General features: G+C 45.3%; 1 protein-coding gene across 5 annotated transcripts in view; it reads left to right on the forward strand.

Annotated features, from left to right (window-relative positions):
- The window catches only part of Fxyd6 (FXYD domain containing ion transport regulator 6), a 34,217-nt gene extending 17,633 nt beyond the window's left edge, over positions 1-16,584 (forward strand). The window contains exons 2-8 of one of the 5 annotated variants that reach the window (XM_074066653.1): positions 11,551-11,613; positions 12,251-12,289; positions 12,413-12,487; positions 13,027-13,063; positions 13,719-13,768; positions 14,240-14,289; positions 15,346-16,584. In XM_074066653.1, coding sequence (XP_073922754.1) covers positions 11,556-11,613; positions 12,251-12,289; positions 12,413-12,487; positions 13,027-13,063; positions 13,719-13,768; positions 14,240-14,268 — 288 coding nt within the window. In that variant the 5' untranslated portion in view covers positions 11,551-11,555 and the 3' untranslated portion in view covers positions 14,269-14,289; positions 15,346-16,584. Of the gene's footprint in view, positions 1-11,550; positions 11,614-12,250; positions 12,290-12,412; positions 12,488-13,026; positions 13,064-13,718; positions 13,769-14,239; positions 14,290-15,329 lie in introns of all 5 variants that reach the window. The other 4 variants (XM_074066649.1, XM_074066652.1, XM_074066651.1 and 1 more) reach the window with 4 other exon arrangements.
- Positions 16,585-17,042: the final 458 nt, after the last annotated feature.

Here is a 17,042-nt window from a genome sequence, read left to right on the forward strand (position 1 = left end):
CACATGCAGCAGGCAACTTTGCCAATGGCAGGATGAGGGGAGAGGAAAATTAACATGAAAGTGCTGCTGCCAGCCAGCCAAAATTGTCAGCTGTTTACCTGTGCCTGGATAGATGGGACCATGGAGAGGAGGGTAACCGTGAGAGGAGACCCAGTTCTTCCTACCAACGTACTGGAGAGGGAACAAATGGGATTGGGTCCATTTTCCAAACAGAAAGAAGCAGGAGAATGAAAGAGCTCAGGAGTCTCCCCCACTCCAACAGTGTTGTCTTCTCAGATGCCTGTCTCAGCCTGCCAGGTCCTCAGAGCCCTAGGCAGGGGTCCAGAGCCTCAAAATGTGCTGTTCTAACATGCACATTGAAGTACTTGAAATGTTCCTGAGCCCCTCTCCCAGCCCCACCCAGTTCTATCTGGCTTGTCCCAAACACTCCCCTATCTCTTCCATCTATTCCTTAAATGAGATATATCACTTCCCCCTTCTTAACACCCCTCCCACCCCAGCCAGTCCCAGGCTGCCCAGCTTCCTCCTGGGAAGAAGGAAGAAAGGAATGTGGGAAGACTGGGATGGCCAGGGGCCTTTCAAAAGAGTGAGGGAGGGGGAGCCAGGATAGCTCCCTGGTTCAGCAGTGAGACAAAGACATCTGTGTCCCTGCAGAGGCTCTCTGTATGTCCTTGGCCACTGGCGTCCTTGCCAGTGCCAGCTGTACCACTGATGGCATTTTTCACAGTGGGTTTAGAGGCCAAGAGTCATGGGAGGAGACCTGTGCTGAGGAGGGTGGCTGGTGCCCAGGTCCCAGCAGCAATTTAAAGGATGGGGCCTCAGCCACTTTTCAGATCTATGACAGTGTCTCTTTCAGCACACTGTAATTTGATCAGAAATGTTTTTCTTTAGAGTACAAAGACCGGTCTTATCTCATTAGCTTGGCATTTGTGATTCTCCACAGTTTGATTCCAGCCATCTTATCAGGATTCTCACCACCCACCCGTCAGGCTTTGTTCTGACTGGATTATCTGCTGTTTTGGAAGAAGTCTTCCACTAGAAATGGCAAACACTTGGCTGGTTGTTGTCACAGTCCCCTCCTGGCCATGGAGGCATTACTAGTGGATGAAGGCCCTCTCTCCTGCTGAACCTCATTCAGATCCCTTCTAGGGAGGCTGTAGTTAGGCAGCCATTATTAAGTGAAGCGCCTTGAGATTCAACTCAAACTGAACTTGAACTTGAACTGAATACTATTTGTCATCCTTTCTTTCTATTTTCCCTTCTCAATGTCTTTACTCTGCCAATATGCTCTTCCTTTTCTCTTCCCCCATCCGTGTCTATGAAAATCCTGTCCTGCTCTCATGGTTGAGCTGAAATGTCAGCTCCTCCTTGGAAACTTCCCAGGTCCCCTTTGCACTCCCTGCTCCTTTCTGCCTGTTCCTCTGGACTCATGCCGTGTGTAGCATCTGCATCTTAGGTAGACATTTGCTGATGAATCAGACCCCTTGGCTGCCACCCCTACTCTGCTTGGTAGCTGAAGCTGAATCTTGTCACCTATTTATCTCTTGTACACCTAGAATTGTATGCCCTTTCTAGGAATTCAGTGTTTGTGGAGTTGGGGGTGATCATTGGGGGTTGAGGGGAAGGCACAGCCAGCTGCTCTGTCTAGTAGCCCAGAACCCTTGATGTGTGTTTTTCCTATTCCAGGAGGGACCTTATTTGTCAAATAACCCCTCTGCTGGCTAGAGTTGGGAAGCCCAGCCCATTTGTCCTGTCTGTTCATGTGTCAGGTCCAATATTCACACCAAGGTCCCTAGGATATGAAGGCTTTTAATGTCCTCTTCCACCTTCCAGTTCCTTCATTGGTCTCCCTGAGCAAGGTGCAGATATGATTTGAAAATGTAACTTAGACATGAAATTTGGTCTGGGAAGTGGCCATAAGCTTAACAAAAAAAGAAAAATAAGCATAAGATTTTACACAACTTATTTTATACTTTGAAAAATTTATTTAGGATAATGTGATTGACTGAATAATTGATCTTGTACAACAATTGGTCCCAGATTTGTTATTACAGAACTTGGCTTACAAGAAGGAAGAAAACTGCCCATCAGACACTCCTAGTCTCCACACATTCACCACTATGCAAAAACTAAAATCAAACAACAAAAAAAACACAAACAAAAAAACCATGGCATAAAACTAGCACCAAATTAGGCAGTGTAAACAGAATTGAAGTAGAGTTGCTGTTAGTGGGCTGGTTGACATCACTGAACTCTGGACACTAGCAAGTTTTGAGATTAGGGAGCTAAACCTAAGATGCCTACATTAAGCCTGGGACTCCTGACAGGGAGTGCCTGCCACCCTCAGTCTCCAAGGAAAAGCAAAACAAATTCTCTCTGAAGGAAAGCTTCTCATTTTAGGACTATAGATTTCCCACAGATTAAAATCTAGCAAATGTGAGCTTATAAGCAAAGATAACTAAACACAGGAAAAACCAACTCACTATGTTTAAAAGGCACAGAAACCACAAATTTGCTAATACTCCTAAGGAATGATATTTCGGAGTTCACAGATATAAAGATTTAAATAATCATCTAGAAAATGTTGAAAGAGAAGGTGGGATGATAAAAATGAGCAGGCAACAAAGACCACTCAAGTGACAAAGCAACTGATTTGGTTCTTGAAAAAGAACCAAATAGAACATTTAGAAATAATAATTGAAATAAAAAATTAAGTGGGTGGGTTAAACAGCAGATTAAACACAGTTACAAGGAGAAAAGAAAAGGAAAAATCTGAAACAATAACCAGTGTGTAGCACAGAGAAGCAAGGAAGTCAAAAATAATGATAGTTAAGTGATACAGAGAGTAGAATAAGAATGGCTAACGTATTTCTAAATCAGAGTCTCAAAAAGAGGAAGTAGAATGAGTGGAAGAGAAGATAGAAATAAGTTCACATTTGGACTTCAGCAAAACTCAGAACACGAAACACGAAGAGAAAGAAACAGGGATTAAAAATAGCATCTCTATTGAGAAATGACAGTGAGCAGCAGACTTCTTAACAGCATGAACGGAAACCAGAAAACAGTGGAATAGCATCTTCAAAGTGCAGAGCAAAAATGGTTGTCGCACCAGAACTGGTCAAACGACCTTTCAGGAACAAGGTGCCATCCGTTTTCTATTGCTGTGTAACAGATTACTACACACTTAGCCTAAAGCAGCGTGTGGTTATTATCTCATGGCTTCTGAAGGTCAGAAGTCCCCAGTACAGCTTAAGTAAACTCTAATTAAATCTCACAAAGTGATAATCTAGATACTGGCTGATGGGGCCTTGTCCCCACATGAGGATTGACTAAGGAAAGCTCTACTCCAGCCTCACTCAATCTGCTGGCAGAATTCTTCTCTTTGTGGCAGAATGATGGAGGTCTTCGTTTTCTTGCTGCGTATTGACCAAGACCCAATCTCACTCAGCTGCTAGGAGCTTCCCACAATTCCTTGCAATGTGCTCCTCTGCACAGACCCTCTCACAACATGACAGCTTACTTTTTTAGACCAGCAATGGGAGGAAATTCTCTGGCTCCAGCTTGCTAAGACTGAGCCTTACAGTATGTAATACCACCATTCAAATGATAACCTCATCACCTTTGCAGCTTAAAACAACACACATTTTCTATTTCTCACAGTTTCTGGGGGTCAGGGATCAGGGAGAAGCTTGGCTGCCTGGTTCTGCCTCAGGGTCTTTAGGTTGCAGTCAGAATCATAGCCAGGGCGGCAGTCACAGGCAGACTGGGGATCTGCTTCCCAGCGCACGTGGTGCTTCATGTCAGGTCAAATCTTAGCAGATTTTTGGACTGAGTTCTTTAATTCTTTATCATATGGGCCTCTCCAGGGGTATCCCTAAGTTATGTAGCTAGCTTTCCCAAGAATGAGCAATCTAAGAGAGAAAGGATGGTAGAAGAGAGCAGAGAAGGAGGAAGGAAGGCCGCAGTGCCTTTTATAACCTAATATGTATTGGAAGTGACATACCATTACTTCTGCCATAGTGGACTGGTCACATAGACTGACCGAGGTATAGGGCAGGAGTGCCTGACCCTGTGCAAAGATCTGAATACCAGGGGCCATCTTGAAAACTGGCTATCCATGAGCAAGCTAAACAAACACTTCACAAGGTACAAATACTGATATCTATTTTATGGAATTTTAAAAAAGGATAACTGAAATATTGTACAGTAATGGCAATATATCAGGAACAGGGTGATTTTTATTTTTGTGTTTTATTTATTTATTTTTTGGTAGGACTGGCTTTTTTCTTTCTTTTTTATTATAAATTTTTTATTAGGATATATTCATTATACAGGGGGAGATTGGTAGTGACAATTCCAATTAGACATATAGTACATTATTTACACTGCCCCCATCATCTCTCTTCTTCAGCCCCTTCCCACCCCACTTAAAGCAGTTGCACGAGGTTATTTCGTTCTGTTTCATATAAATACAGGAAGTCCATGGGGTATATAGGTATTTGAAGAGCTGGGATTTGAACTCAGGGCCTCATGCTTGCTAAGCAGCTACCCTGTTACTTCAGCTACTCCGTCAACCCTGGGACTGGCTTTTGAACTCAAGGCATCACACTTGCAGAGCAGGCATTCTACTGCTTGAGCCACACCTCTAGTCCATTTTGCTGTGATTATTTTGGAGATTGGGTCTCACTGTTTGCCCAGGTTGGCCTCAAACTGTGATCTTCCTAATCTGAACCTCCCAAGTAGCTAGGATTGTAGGTGGGAGTGTATCAGCACTCGAGGAGGGTGTCATACCTAACAATTACTGTAGCTAGTAACTTTGAACTTTTTAAAACTTTTGTTAAGCTGAATATACATGCCAAGATTCCAAAGACAATCACTAAAAACTGAGAAATCGCTTGTATGATTTCTAAACCAGTAAAGAGAAAGTTAATAAGGAAAAAAATCTGAAAAGAAGTAAACACAAGGAAAGTAAAGGAAAAAAAATCAAACTAAATATCAATAGTCACAATAAATCTGATAATTATTGATACTGTCAGATTAAAAAAATTTTTTAAATACATTAAATTAAAAAAATGCATTAAAAAATACAGCTTTCTTCTGTTTATAAGATCCACACACAATATATAAGGACATAGACAGAAAATAGAATTTAATACAGAAAGAATCACTATCATCGCCCCAAACCGACTCAGAATGATAAAACATTTTTAATTTTTCTGTGAGTATTTCTGTAAGAAATACTGTGATAAATTTTAACTCCTTCATTGTGGTGGGTTTTAAGGCACCTATTTCAATTTTTGATAAGTCAAATGGTCAAAATCATGAAGAAATCCAGAAATTTAAATAGCACGATTAACTTAGTGAGTTGAACATAGAGAGCTTCCCAACCAAGAAGCAATTCACAATCTAAGTATACATGGAATATAATTTTTAATAGCTGGCCATGTTCTAGGTCATACAGTGAGTCCCAATACATTTCACACACCTATATGATACCAAGTGTGTTCCCTGACCATAGTGCCCTTACCTAGGAGTCGGTAATAAAAGCAAATTAGGAGTCACTGATCTGCGGACATTTAAAAAACACTTCTTAATAATGCAGAAGTCAAATAAATGATAATGCATGTTTAAAGTGCTAAGAACTAAGCAATAATAACAATCATGAAGCAAGTCCGAGCTGAGTGAAAGTGGCACTTGGAAGGAAATTAATGGCCTTTAAGTGCTCATATTAGAAACAAGAAAAGCTGAGTATTAGTAACTAGATGTCCAGCCTAAGATTCTTTAAGAGAAATGCTAGAAGAACCCCAGAGATCATAGTAGGGCAGGTTAAGAAGAATCTTAAACATGCAATAAAGATGATTACCCAAGCCAAGAGTTGGTTCTTTGAAAAGTCTAGCAAAACAGTGAAACTTCTGGTGAGACTGAGCAAGAAAAATACTAGGAGTGAAAAGAGAGCTAGCTACAGATCCAGTGGAAATTAATATGAAAATACCATGAACAACTTCATAGAAATAGGTTTGAAAACAAATGGCAAATTTCTTTACAACGTATAATTCACTGAATGTCAGGGGAAGAAAAAGTCATAACCATTAGTAATAATTATTATAATAACCATTAATTGAATAGCAATTCCCACAAAGGAAATAATAAGCCCACATGATTTTATAGGTTAGTTCTATTTTTTTTTAAGTTTTAGCAAGGACTTGTTTTAGTTTAATAGGATAAAGTGTGGGGTGGGGGAGAAAAGGAGGGAGAAGCACTCCTGTTACCCATGCAGGAAATGGGAGCACAGACTTCTTTTTGTGTACTGGGCAGGCGCTCTACTGATTGAGCTGCATCTCCAGCTCCTACCAAACATTTATATTGCATGCCAACATTTGGTGGATTATTCCAATCTTCTAGGAATTAATAAGAGAGCTAATACTTGTTCATGGGATCAGTGCCTCACACTGTCTTAGTTTCTTTTCTGTTGCAATGACAAAACACTTGAGCCTAGGGGATTTATAAATGATAGAGGTTTATTTTTAGCTCAGGGTTCTGGAAGCCAAGAGCATGGCCTGAGTGTCTGGTAAAAGCCTTGCTGTGTCACAACCTGGTGGAGGGAAGCATATCTCTTTTTCTTAGAGAGCCACTAATGCCATCGTGGGGACCCTACCCCATGGCTTCAGGTAATCCTAATTATCTCCAAAGGCCTCGCCTCCAATATCACTAATATTTGACTTTGGGGATTAAGTTTCCAACAATGAACTCTGAGAGGACATGTTCAAACCATAGCACGTACAAAACCAGGCAAAGCCAATACAATAAAATAAAATTGCAGCTCGAGCTCACCCATACATAGATGCAAAAACACTAAGCAAAATATCAGTGCAAAATCCATCCACTTCTTGAAAAGATGTGCATTGGTTTTATTCCGGAAACCCAAGGATGATTTCACATTTGAGAATCCATACATGTAAAGTACTTCCTTGATAGATTAAAGGAGAAAAACCATAGATAATTAATATAAAACAGAAATACCCTGGAAAATCAGGGCTAGAAGAAATTTTTCGAAGCATTAAAAGAACTCCAGTTGAAAGTCAGCCATAGGACCGTTATGTGTGTGTGTGCACTCGGCACATTTGTGTGTGCTCAGTAGCACAGTTTGTATCCTGCATGTCACTTGGAGCCCTGGCCAGTGCCTATGACAAAAAGTAGAAATAAGAAGTGTGAGAATTAGAAATAATAAACAGTACAGTATGACGTATGGATGATATGTCTACAGAGAAATAGAGCTTAATAAGATTCTTGGATTTCGGATAAATATACAAAAATCAATTGTTTTTCTCTATACTAGTAACAAGTGGAGGAGTACACCCAAGTTAACACTCAAAATACTAATGAAAACTATATGGTACCTATGAACAAATGTACCAAGATTTGTGCAAGATATATGACAGTATTTATGAAACTTTAATAGATAGCAATGGGAAGATTCTAGAAACTGAAGAGATTTATGTGTAGCCAGGAGATGCAAGATGGGACATATATTAGTTCCTCCCAGGTTCTCTAGGTAGAGCCAACGCAATTCTCATGAAAATCCCAATATTTAGATGATTTTGACAAGCTGATTCCAAAATTTGTACATCAGAGCAAAAAGCCAAAAATAGCAAAGGCATTCCTAAGGAAGAGGAGAAAAAAGATGGGTGCTTTTCCTACCACATGGCAAGAATGCTATAAAGCTACAATAATTGAGATCAAGACAGATTTTAATGTCAGCATCACTACTCTTGCACTTTGGGTCTATTAATTAAAAACAAGAAAAGGTTACTTGATATGGTACTGTGACATGGTGACAGTCAGCCTATAAACAGAAACTGCTACTAAGTAACTACTGGGTGGTAGTATATACACGGTGGAAACACTGGACAAAGGGACAATTCACATTCTGGGAAGGATGGAGTAGAAGAGTGAGAGATTTCACTATGCTTCTTAGAATGGCATGCAATATAAAACTGGCAAATCATTTATTTCTGGAATTTTCCATTTAATGTTTTCAGACTGCAGGTGACTTCAAGTAATTGAATCCATGGGAAGTGACCAGGGATATAAATTGACCAGTGCATTCAAAAAGAAATCCCAAAAGCAGATACACAGTTCAATGGAAATCAGATATGTGATTAAAAAGTGGCATGGTCCACCACTGTGGGTGGGGGGTGGACCACTTAAAGAGTGCCAGAACAGCTGGTCATCAGTGTGGGATACCTCACACTCACAGGAACGTCAGTTGTGAATGGAGTAGAGATTTAAACGTAGCTGGGTGTCATGGCGCATACATGTAGTCCCAGATACTCCTGATGCTGAAGTGGGAGGATTAAGACCAGCCTGAGCGACAGAGCCAGACCCCATCTCAACAACAAGCTTTAAATATTAAAGGTGGTAAGGTACCTATGAATGACTCTCCAGAAGATGTGGTAGAGTTTAGAAGCAACCTCATTGCCCCGAAAGTGAGAAATAATGCCTTAAGTCACTGCCTTCGGTTACATTAGAATAAGAATTTCTGTTCATTTCAAGACAGTTTGAAGTGGAAAGACCAGCTGCTGCTTGAGAGGAGATATTGGCAATACTTAGGGTAGGAGTTTAGAATCCAGAATAAGAAAGTAATAGTAAGGGTGAGAGTCAGCCTATTTGAAAAATGGACAAAAGATACATTGTTGAAGGGAAGGAAATGGTACACCTCCATCACTAAGTGATTAGATGAAGACCATATTTTACACCTGTAGCTTGGCAAAATCAAGATGTCTGACAGGTATTGACAAGGACACAGAGTAAAGGGGACAGTCCTGTGCAGCTGATGGGATATTAAAATGGGGATGACCTCTTTGGAAAACCAGTTTGAATTATTGTGTAAAGTTCACGACTTGGGTGCTGTTCCTCCACCCAGTCTATGACTTCACTCCGAGGCTCTCTACAGCATCATTTCAAACTGCAGGGGCCTAGCTCTAGTTGTTTGTTTGTTTGTTTTTTTAAAGGAAGCAGAACTGTGAATGGAGCACTTCCTTCATAGTCAGTATTGTTTAGATAGTGTTTCTAATATATATAAGCATGAGTTTGTACTGAGTTGCAGTGTAAAATGCTTTTCTTATGAGAATAAGCAAGAATTGAAAAGTATGTGTGCCCCAGCCAGCACACACGGAAATGTTTACAACTGTGTTATTTATAATAGCAATAGACAGAAAACAAACAAACACCAGATGTCTACAATACTTTACCTACACAATGGAATATTACACGACCTTAAAAATGACCTCTGGCTATATAATTATATGGATGAAACTTAGAAACCATGTTGAACAAAGGAAATACCAGAAGACTGTAAACATGATGTCATAATTAGAAAACTCAAAAAGCTATACACTAACCAATATCTTATTAGATGTCTGTATCAAATACATTTTTAAAGAAGAGCAATGTATATATTCACACAATGGAATATTATTCAGCCACAAAAAGGAATAAGTAACAGGTGAACCTTGAAAACATGCTGAGTGAAAGCAAGACATAAAAGGGCCTCGTATTTTATGATTTTTATGTGAAATTTTCAGCATTGGTAGACCCATAGAGATTGAATGTAGATTATTGGTTGTCAGGCTGGGGGAAAGGCTAATGGAACTAGATAGTGCTGATTGTTGCATGACCTTGTGAATACACTAAAATCATTGAATTGTACAATTCAAAGTTGGTGAATTTCATGGTATGTGAAATATACATACATATTATTGGAGGGAAGGTGGTACTGGGGTTTGAACTTGGGGCCTCATGCTTGCTAGGTAGATGCTCCACCACTTGACCTATACCCCCAGCCCTTTTTGCTTTAGTTCTTTTTCAGATAGGATCCTGCACTTACGCCCAGGCTGACCTGAACCAAAATCCTCCTGTTTACTCCTGCACAGCTAGGATGACAGGCATGCACCTCCACACCGAGTTTTACTGGCTGGGTTGGGGTGTTGTGAAAGTTTTGCCTGAGCTGGTCCTGAGCAGCAATCCTCCTGACCTCTGCCTCCCGAGGAGCTAGGAAATATAGCTATATTTATGGAATCGTGGTAAGAGCAGTTAACGTGCGCTCTGTTCTTAGCACATTTCTAGCATATTAACTATGGACAGTGTTACCCAACTAACCTCTAGATCTTATTTTATCTTCCATAACTCAAATCTTACGTCTGGTGAATAGTAGCTTAAAGAAAACAGCAAAAGAATGATTCAGTCTGTACGTTCAGGAGACAGATTGCCTCTGGGGAGAGGCGGGGGAGGGATTGGAGGAAAACACAGGTACATACAGCAGGCTTTTATCTTATTACTGTGCTTCATTATATGTGTGTGCTACATATATTTTATACATATAACATAGAAAGTAAACTTTGAAAGAGATACAAGTAAAATGGACAGTGTTACAAGCAGTGACCTTTTCATAAAGGTTTTCTGAATCCCCTTGTCTGGGTCTGATGTCCCGACTTCAGCAAGGCTCTAGATGTAGTTGTGCTGCCCCCTGGTGGCTAAGCGGTGAAGGGCAGTGGGGCTGCTTGCTCTGGGCTTGGAGAGTCATAGGTGACCATGGTCAGCGCAAGCATGGGCCTGGACACTAGACATATGCCCAGGGGTCAGACCTTGGCCAGCTTCACCCTGCGTGGAAAAGAGAAAACAGCCTTGAGCACTCTTGATTCCGTTCCTTTCCCTTCTCCTCTCTGGCTCTGTACCATCGCCCTTTAAGCCTGGGAGCGAGGAGTATAACTCCACTGAAATCTGTCCCCGAGTGGGACCTCTGGCCTTGCCTTCTGCCTCTGCCCAGATGGCCCATCTGCGGCCACCCACCTGGAGATCCAAATTCAGGTCCAGAGCAGAATGCTCAGCATCTTGGGAGAGAGAAGCCAGGTACCTACTCTCAGAAAAAGTCTCCAGGTTTTCCTTTGTTTAACCCAGTCACCTATTGGGAAAACAATGAATTAAAGTGTTTAGGGAGAGTTGACCGTGGCATTTCAAAGGTGAGGCACAGTGTGTCCGTTTACCAGTAAGCAGCAAGTCTCCCTCTCCACCCTCAGACTGGATTACAATGAGGGATGGTTTACCAGCCTCCTCTAATCTGATGTGAAGAAAAACTTCTGATCATGGGTGTGTTCAAGCCAGGATGCCCTTGTCTTAATGACCTAGAGATGGTGCAGTAGTGTGGCCTGGAGAGGATGCCTGGGAAATGATCTTTAGGATTTTTTTGGCTTCAGCTCTGGGGCTCCATCCGTGCCCTGTGTCAGAGTTTTGCCCTGCAACATGGGTCCGTTGTAGTGCCTGCTAATGGTTTTTAGCCAGTTGTGTTAATTGAATCAACATGTGGAAAGCACTCTGCGTGTCCAATCAACGTCATTGGCTTCAGTGCAGGTGCTTTGACCTCTCCCCAGGTTGTGAGTGCTCAGCTGGGGATTTGACTTGCTTCAGGTTAGGCTGATGAAGACACGGCATGGAGATATGTGGAATTGGGAGTGCCCTGTCCAGGGAGTAACATCTTCCTCCCTCTCTCCCCAGACACCATGGAAACGGTGCTGATCTTTCTCTGCAGCCTGCTGGCCCCTGCCGTTCTGGCCAGTGGTAAGAGCTTCTAGGGTTTGGCTATTCCAAGATGGCAGCTGTAGCTCTTTCTGGTGGAAAGGTCTGCCCTTTGGGATGTTAGGAGCTCTCAGATTCTCCATATTTGGGCCTGTGCCCTTCCCTTTGATCAGCTGAGAAAATCCTGAAAAGTGACAACTATCCACAGACTCTACCTAATCCAGCCTGCCCAGCTGGGTCTGCTTTTAAGCCCTCCAAACCACCCAGACCCCTGTAGACTTTCCACTTGAATCTTGAGGGACCTTCACCTGTGTCTACTCCACAACGAGCCAGTTCTGTCCTTATGCCAATCATAAGTCTCTCCTTGATCTTGGTTTGCTTATCTGTCACAAGGGGTGATAGACCCTATCTTTTGGGGGTGATGCAACACTGAAAAGGAGCAGTGCCTGTGGGGTGTGCTGAGTACAGGACCTCACTGGGGCTCTGAGTTGTTTCTGTTCTCAGCTCTCAGGTTGACCCTGAGCCCACCAGGCCCATCTGCCCTTCTGTGCCTCTCCAGTACCTGTGAATGGGGTCCTGCTTCACAGGATCCCTTTGTGGGGACCGAGACTTGTGAGGCAGGCAAGATATCCCAGGATGCAGTTGGCTTCCTCTTGATCACGTTTGTTTTCTTTTGTAGCAGCTGAGCAGGAGAAAGAAAAGGACCCTTTTCATTATGGTGAGTGGCCACTGCACCAGGGTGCAAGGGATGGGAGAGTGGGATGCAGCCCCATCTGGAAAGGGACAGGCAAGCCCTCTTGGCCCTGACCCACTCCCATCTCTCACCTGATTCCTTTGGCAGACTACCAGACCCTGAGGATTGGGGGATTGGTGTTTGCGGTCGTCCTCTTCTCGGTTGGGATCCTCCTTATCCTAAGTGAGTTTCTGTGTTTCTTGTTCTCTGTGGCTGCTAAGTGGGTGGGGGCCTATGAAAGCCTTGCCTTGCATCTCTGGGGAGAGAAGAAGACTGTCTGACCTCCCTGTTATTTAGGAAGTGCTCTGTAACAGTGAGACACGGTCAAAGAATACAAATGGAAATGCAGAGATACAAAGGGCAGGCAGTGTGACCCTCCTGGTGCTCTGTCCCTGGGCAGTTACAGGAGAGAGGACACAGGCACTGTCCCCAGTGTGCTTCCCCTACATGAGCCTGGTCTGTATGGAGTCCTTGTAGGTACGTGATCAAGTGTGGTGTGGTGGCATGGCCACCCCAGCTGTCAAATGTGTTGCCTTGGCCTCGACCCCCAATCTAGGGTTGCTGCACGTGGTTGTGCAAGGGAACACTGCCCAGATCTAGGGGTGCCATCTACATAGTCCCTTAATCTGCATGGATTCAGGCAGCCCTGCTGTGGCCAGGCAAAGAGCGTGACCTTGGAGTCCTGCTGGAGTGTGACCTTGGATGGTTTCTTTGCCTTTCAGGTCGCAGGTGCAAGTGCAGTTTCAATCAGAAGCCCCGGTAAGGATGCCAGGGCCTCGGATCGGGGTGACACTAGGAGGGACACCCTCGTGTGAACCCAGGAGGCTTCTCCTGGATTCTTGTCTCAAAAGAGAATGAGAGTGATTTGGGGACGGGGAGTCAGAGAGGCATGGATTTGAGGATTGCAGACAAATTTGGGGCAAAGAAGAGGTCAGAGCTTTGAGGGCCAGTTCCAGAATCAAATGGGAACCAAGCTGAAGGGAGCAGAGGACCTTGTAGACTCTCCCAAGTCCAGGTCTCTTCTCCAGAATCCTAGCCAGTTTGAACCTCTTACCTGTTCACACGGCGGAGTAGAAACTTGGCCTCTCTTTCCAGCCAACCAAGTCACTCCAGTCATCCATCACAGCAGCCAAGGTGGCTCTGGACCTCAGAAGCCAAATTCTGTGGCAGGGCAACACCAAAGCCCCATGTGGCCCTCGGTCAGGCATGCAGTACTTAGTTCTCCCGGGCCAACACGGAAGGGTGACTGACAGTTCCCTCTGACTCTGTCCCCTCTGGTCCTGTCTTCTCCTTCCATGCCATGTGCCCCACAGTAGAGGACATGGAGCGGTGGGTCCCAGGTGGTCATGCCCCAGCATGGAGAGAGGTGCTGCTCTGTAGAACTCTGACTGGGCTGTGTGTCTCCCTCTTGCAGGGCTCCAGGGGACGAGGAAGCCCAGGTGGAGACCCTTATCACCGCCAATGGTAATTGGCCCTGACCACCTGCCCGGATGGAATGGGGGAGCAGGAGAGGGTCCTCACATGGCCCAGAGAGGGGATGTCACCAGGTGCCAGGCCTCCTTCAGACCCACCAGATCTGCCTCTGTAGTGCCAGGAGAGGGTGCTCCCAAGCTTCTGTGATGTTGCCCCTCGTCTGCATGAAATAGGCCACTATTAGCAACAGTCACCAACTACAGAGTGCCTGCTTTGTGTCAGGCACACACTCCATCCATTTCAAGTGTACTCTGCCCCACGAGGTCAGTATCACCACCTCTCTTTGACAACCAAGGAATCAAGAGCCCAAGTTCCTTTACCCAGCAAGCAGTGGGGTGAGGATTTGCACCACATCTTTGTGACTGAAAAATCCCACATGTTGGGCATAGGTGTGATTGCTGGGTGGGGTGGTCCCCTGGGCAAGGACTCCACACACAACATCTGTCTTGGCTTTCTTTCCAGCAGTGGAGCCCCAGAAGGCAGAGAACTGAAGTGCAGCCTCCAGTGAGAAGGTGAGATGCCCTGTGCCTGATCACTGTCCTGGTCGAGCCTGGGCAGGGGTGTCAGGCAGGAAGTATGGGTTGACTTTTCCTGTGGGCATGGCTTTTATTACGAGCACGCGCACGCGCACACACACGCATCTGTCTGTCCTCAGCATTTGGAGGTACTATGCCAGTGTACGTTCCGTCACTCACCATAGGGGGCGCCAGACAGCACACAGTGACCGCTGTCCAGTCTCTGAAGGGTGTTACCCACGAACCCACCGGAGCCTGCCAGAAGAAAATAGGATGGGTGGGACTGAGCCCCATTTTGTACTGTGACCAGATAGTAGGTGACAGGCTGTGCCTTGAAGGCAGGTCTCTGTAGCTGTAGGTCAGTGTCCTCCCCCAGCTCCCTCTGTCCTTGCCTGTGTCCCTTTTGGCAGAACCTGAAATACACTAGGGTGAAAAAGCCAGTCTTCTGTCAGCTCACTTCTGCCCGCCCCCATCCAAATAAAGCATAGCAGACAAGTATGTAACTTTATCTTAAATTGTGAATGAAAAGAGATTTCTCTTTTTCCCTGGCTTTCACTGTGACCGTGGTGACACAGTGTATCTGTGTGGCATTTTAATTCCCTGCTAAGTGCTTGCATAGTCCCATGAGAGCCCCACAGGTGGGCAAAGCAGGGCCCATTACATCCACCTTGAGATGGGGCACTCAAATGCAGGTGACCCTGGAAGGTGGGAACAGGCATAGATTCCAGCCCTGGAGGCTGGCGTTCATACAGTTAGCTTGGCGTTCTGTCTGCATCATGCTGGCTGCAGGGCACACTGAGTATGGGATAGTGTGGGAGGCTTAAAGGCCGTAGCCTCCAGATGGAATGTCTTGTTTTCCAAATTAGGTCTTTGTCAAACACCTTTTTCTCCTAAGCCTCACGTCTATGAACCAGTAACGGGGGAACATGGGAAGAGATGTCACTCCGGGCATTTTATGAGCAAGGGTGCCAGGCTGAAGGCTGGGAGAGGAGAAGGTAAGGACACAGGAAAGGAACTGAGTTTTGTTTTAATTTCAGTTCTCTCCCTCCTCAGCTTCCGGAACCTGAGGCCAGCTGCTTGAACCCTTAGCTGCTGATGTTGAGGCTTAAGAAAGCCAGCCACTTCAGCAACAGATCTTTCCCCAGGAGAAGCCAACAACTTGTGTGTCCCCTGTGCCTCTCCCTGTCCCCACTTACCCCAGTCCTGTTCTTAATGACGCAGCTAACACCTGCCCCCTCCCACTGCAGCCTGCGGTCTGGTCCACCTCCTGTGTCGTATTTGTGTGTATGTGTCTGCTGACTGTGGTCTTCGTGGATAGTATTGTATTTGTGAACTGTGGACTCACTTTCTAGGGCAGGGGCCGAGCCATGTTGTCACCAGCTCCTCCTGCATCCCATGCCCTCCTGCTCCCCAGAGTCTGTTTTTCCCCTGAGAGACCAGTCCCTTGTCTGGATTTAGGGATGAGGGTAGAAGAAGTGCCTGGACAGGAGTCCCCAGCTGTCTTGGGACTAAGAAGGTTTGCATCTTCTTCATTGTTGCTCTTCATGGACTTTCTTCCATCTTTTCAGAAGAGCCTCGCTCTCCAAGTCTGTTCAGAGATCCCGTAGTAATTGGAGATGCGACGGAGGAGCTGGGAGCCCAGTATTGCCTTTAGGCAGGTCTAGCCCTTCCCTGGTCATTTTCCTCCTGGGGCTTCCACTGTGGACTCTGCCTCTGCCCTGGCCATTTGCGGAGCGCCCAGTAAGTCTAGTCTAGGACTCTGTGCTCCTGGGGAATGTGCCCCTCATATATCTTCTGAGCAATAACCCCATGGGCTCTGGAACCCTCCCACCTTCCCTGCTTCCAAAACTTCAGTTTGCAGCCCAGCTCGTCTGGACTCAGGCTCCCATCCCTGAACTTGGGTCTCTGGCAGGCAATGGCTGAGGGGGTTCCCCTTCCATTGGGGCCAGTATATGCACCTAAGCATCAGGGAGAGCAGAAGGGTCTTTGGTCAGGCAGCAGTGCCAGCACCTGCATCCTGTCTGTCAGTCAGTGGCCAGTGATGGAGTGATAGATAGGCGAGTAGTGGAAGAGCTGCAGGTCAGGGACCCAGCAGGGTTTGTGCAGTCCCCTGTGGAGCAACAGCCAGAAGTCGAAGGTCATAGAGTGGAAACTCAAACTAGATCCTGCCCTACCTGTCCTTTGTGTCCCGTGGAAACTAACCAAACCGAGCTGCCGTGACCAGGACTGCTGTTCTGTCTTGTGATCTATCCTCTTGACAACAAAAGACAAATAAAATGTCGTTGTTTCCTAGTGGCTCTGAGCTGCTTTCTTTTTTGTAACAGAGCTTGAGTAACTATCTGTAGGGCCAGGGGAACTTAAGAGCCAAAAGGAGCTGGTTCTTGGTCAGAGGGGGGAGGTGAAGGCTGGAGAGCCACCAAGGAGGTACACGGTTATTTCAGCTGCGTTCACAGGTGGCTCGTCCCAGACTCTGTATCTGCGCCTTTCTTCTCCCCTCCTCCAGTGTTAGTCCACCTGCTTCCCCTTCCTCCTCCCTCCTCCTTCCTCCCTCCTGCTGTTCTTCCTCCCCACCCCCTCCCCAGATCACCGGGCTCAGGCTTCATCCCACAGCAGGAACTATACATTATACACCATCTTGGAAGTGGAAAGGGGCATCACAGTGGCTTGACCAAGTGCTCACTGAACTGGAATAAAAGATCCTAACCTTTTGGTGGGGCATGGTGGCTCACATCTGTAATCTCAGCTACTTG

This window comes from Castor canadensis, chromosome 2, assembly GCF_047511655.1.
Source record: "Castor canadensis chromosome 2, mCasCan1.hap1v2, whole genome shotgun sequence".
NCBI classification, from domain to species: domain Eukaryota; kingdom Metazoa; phylum Chordata; class Mammalia; order Rodentia; family Castoridae; genus Castor; species Castor canadensis.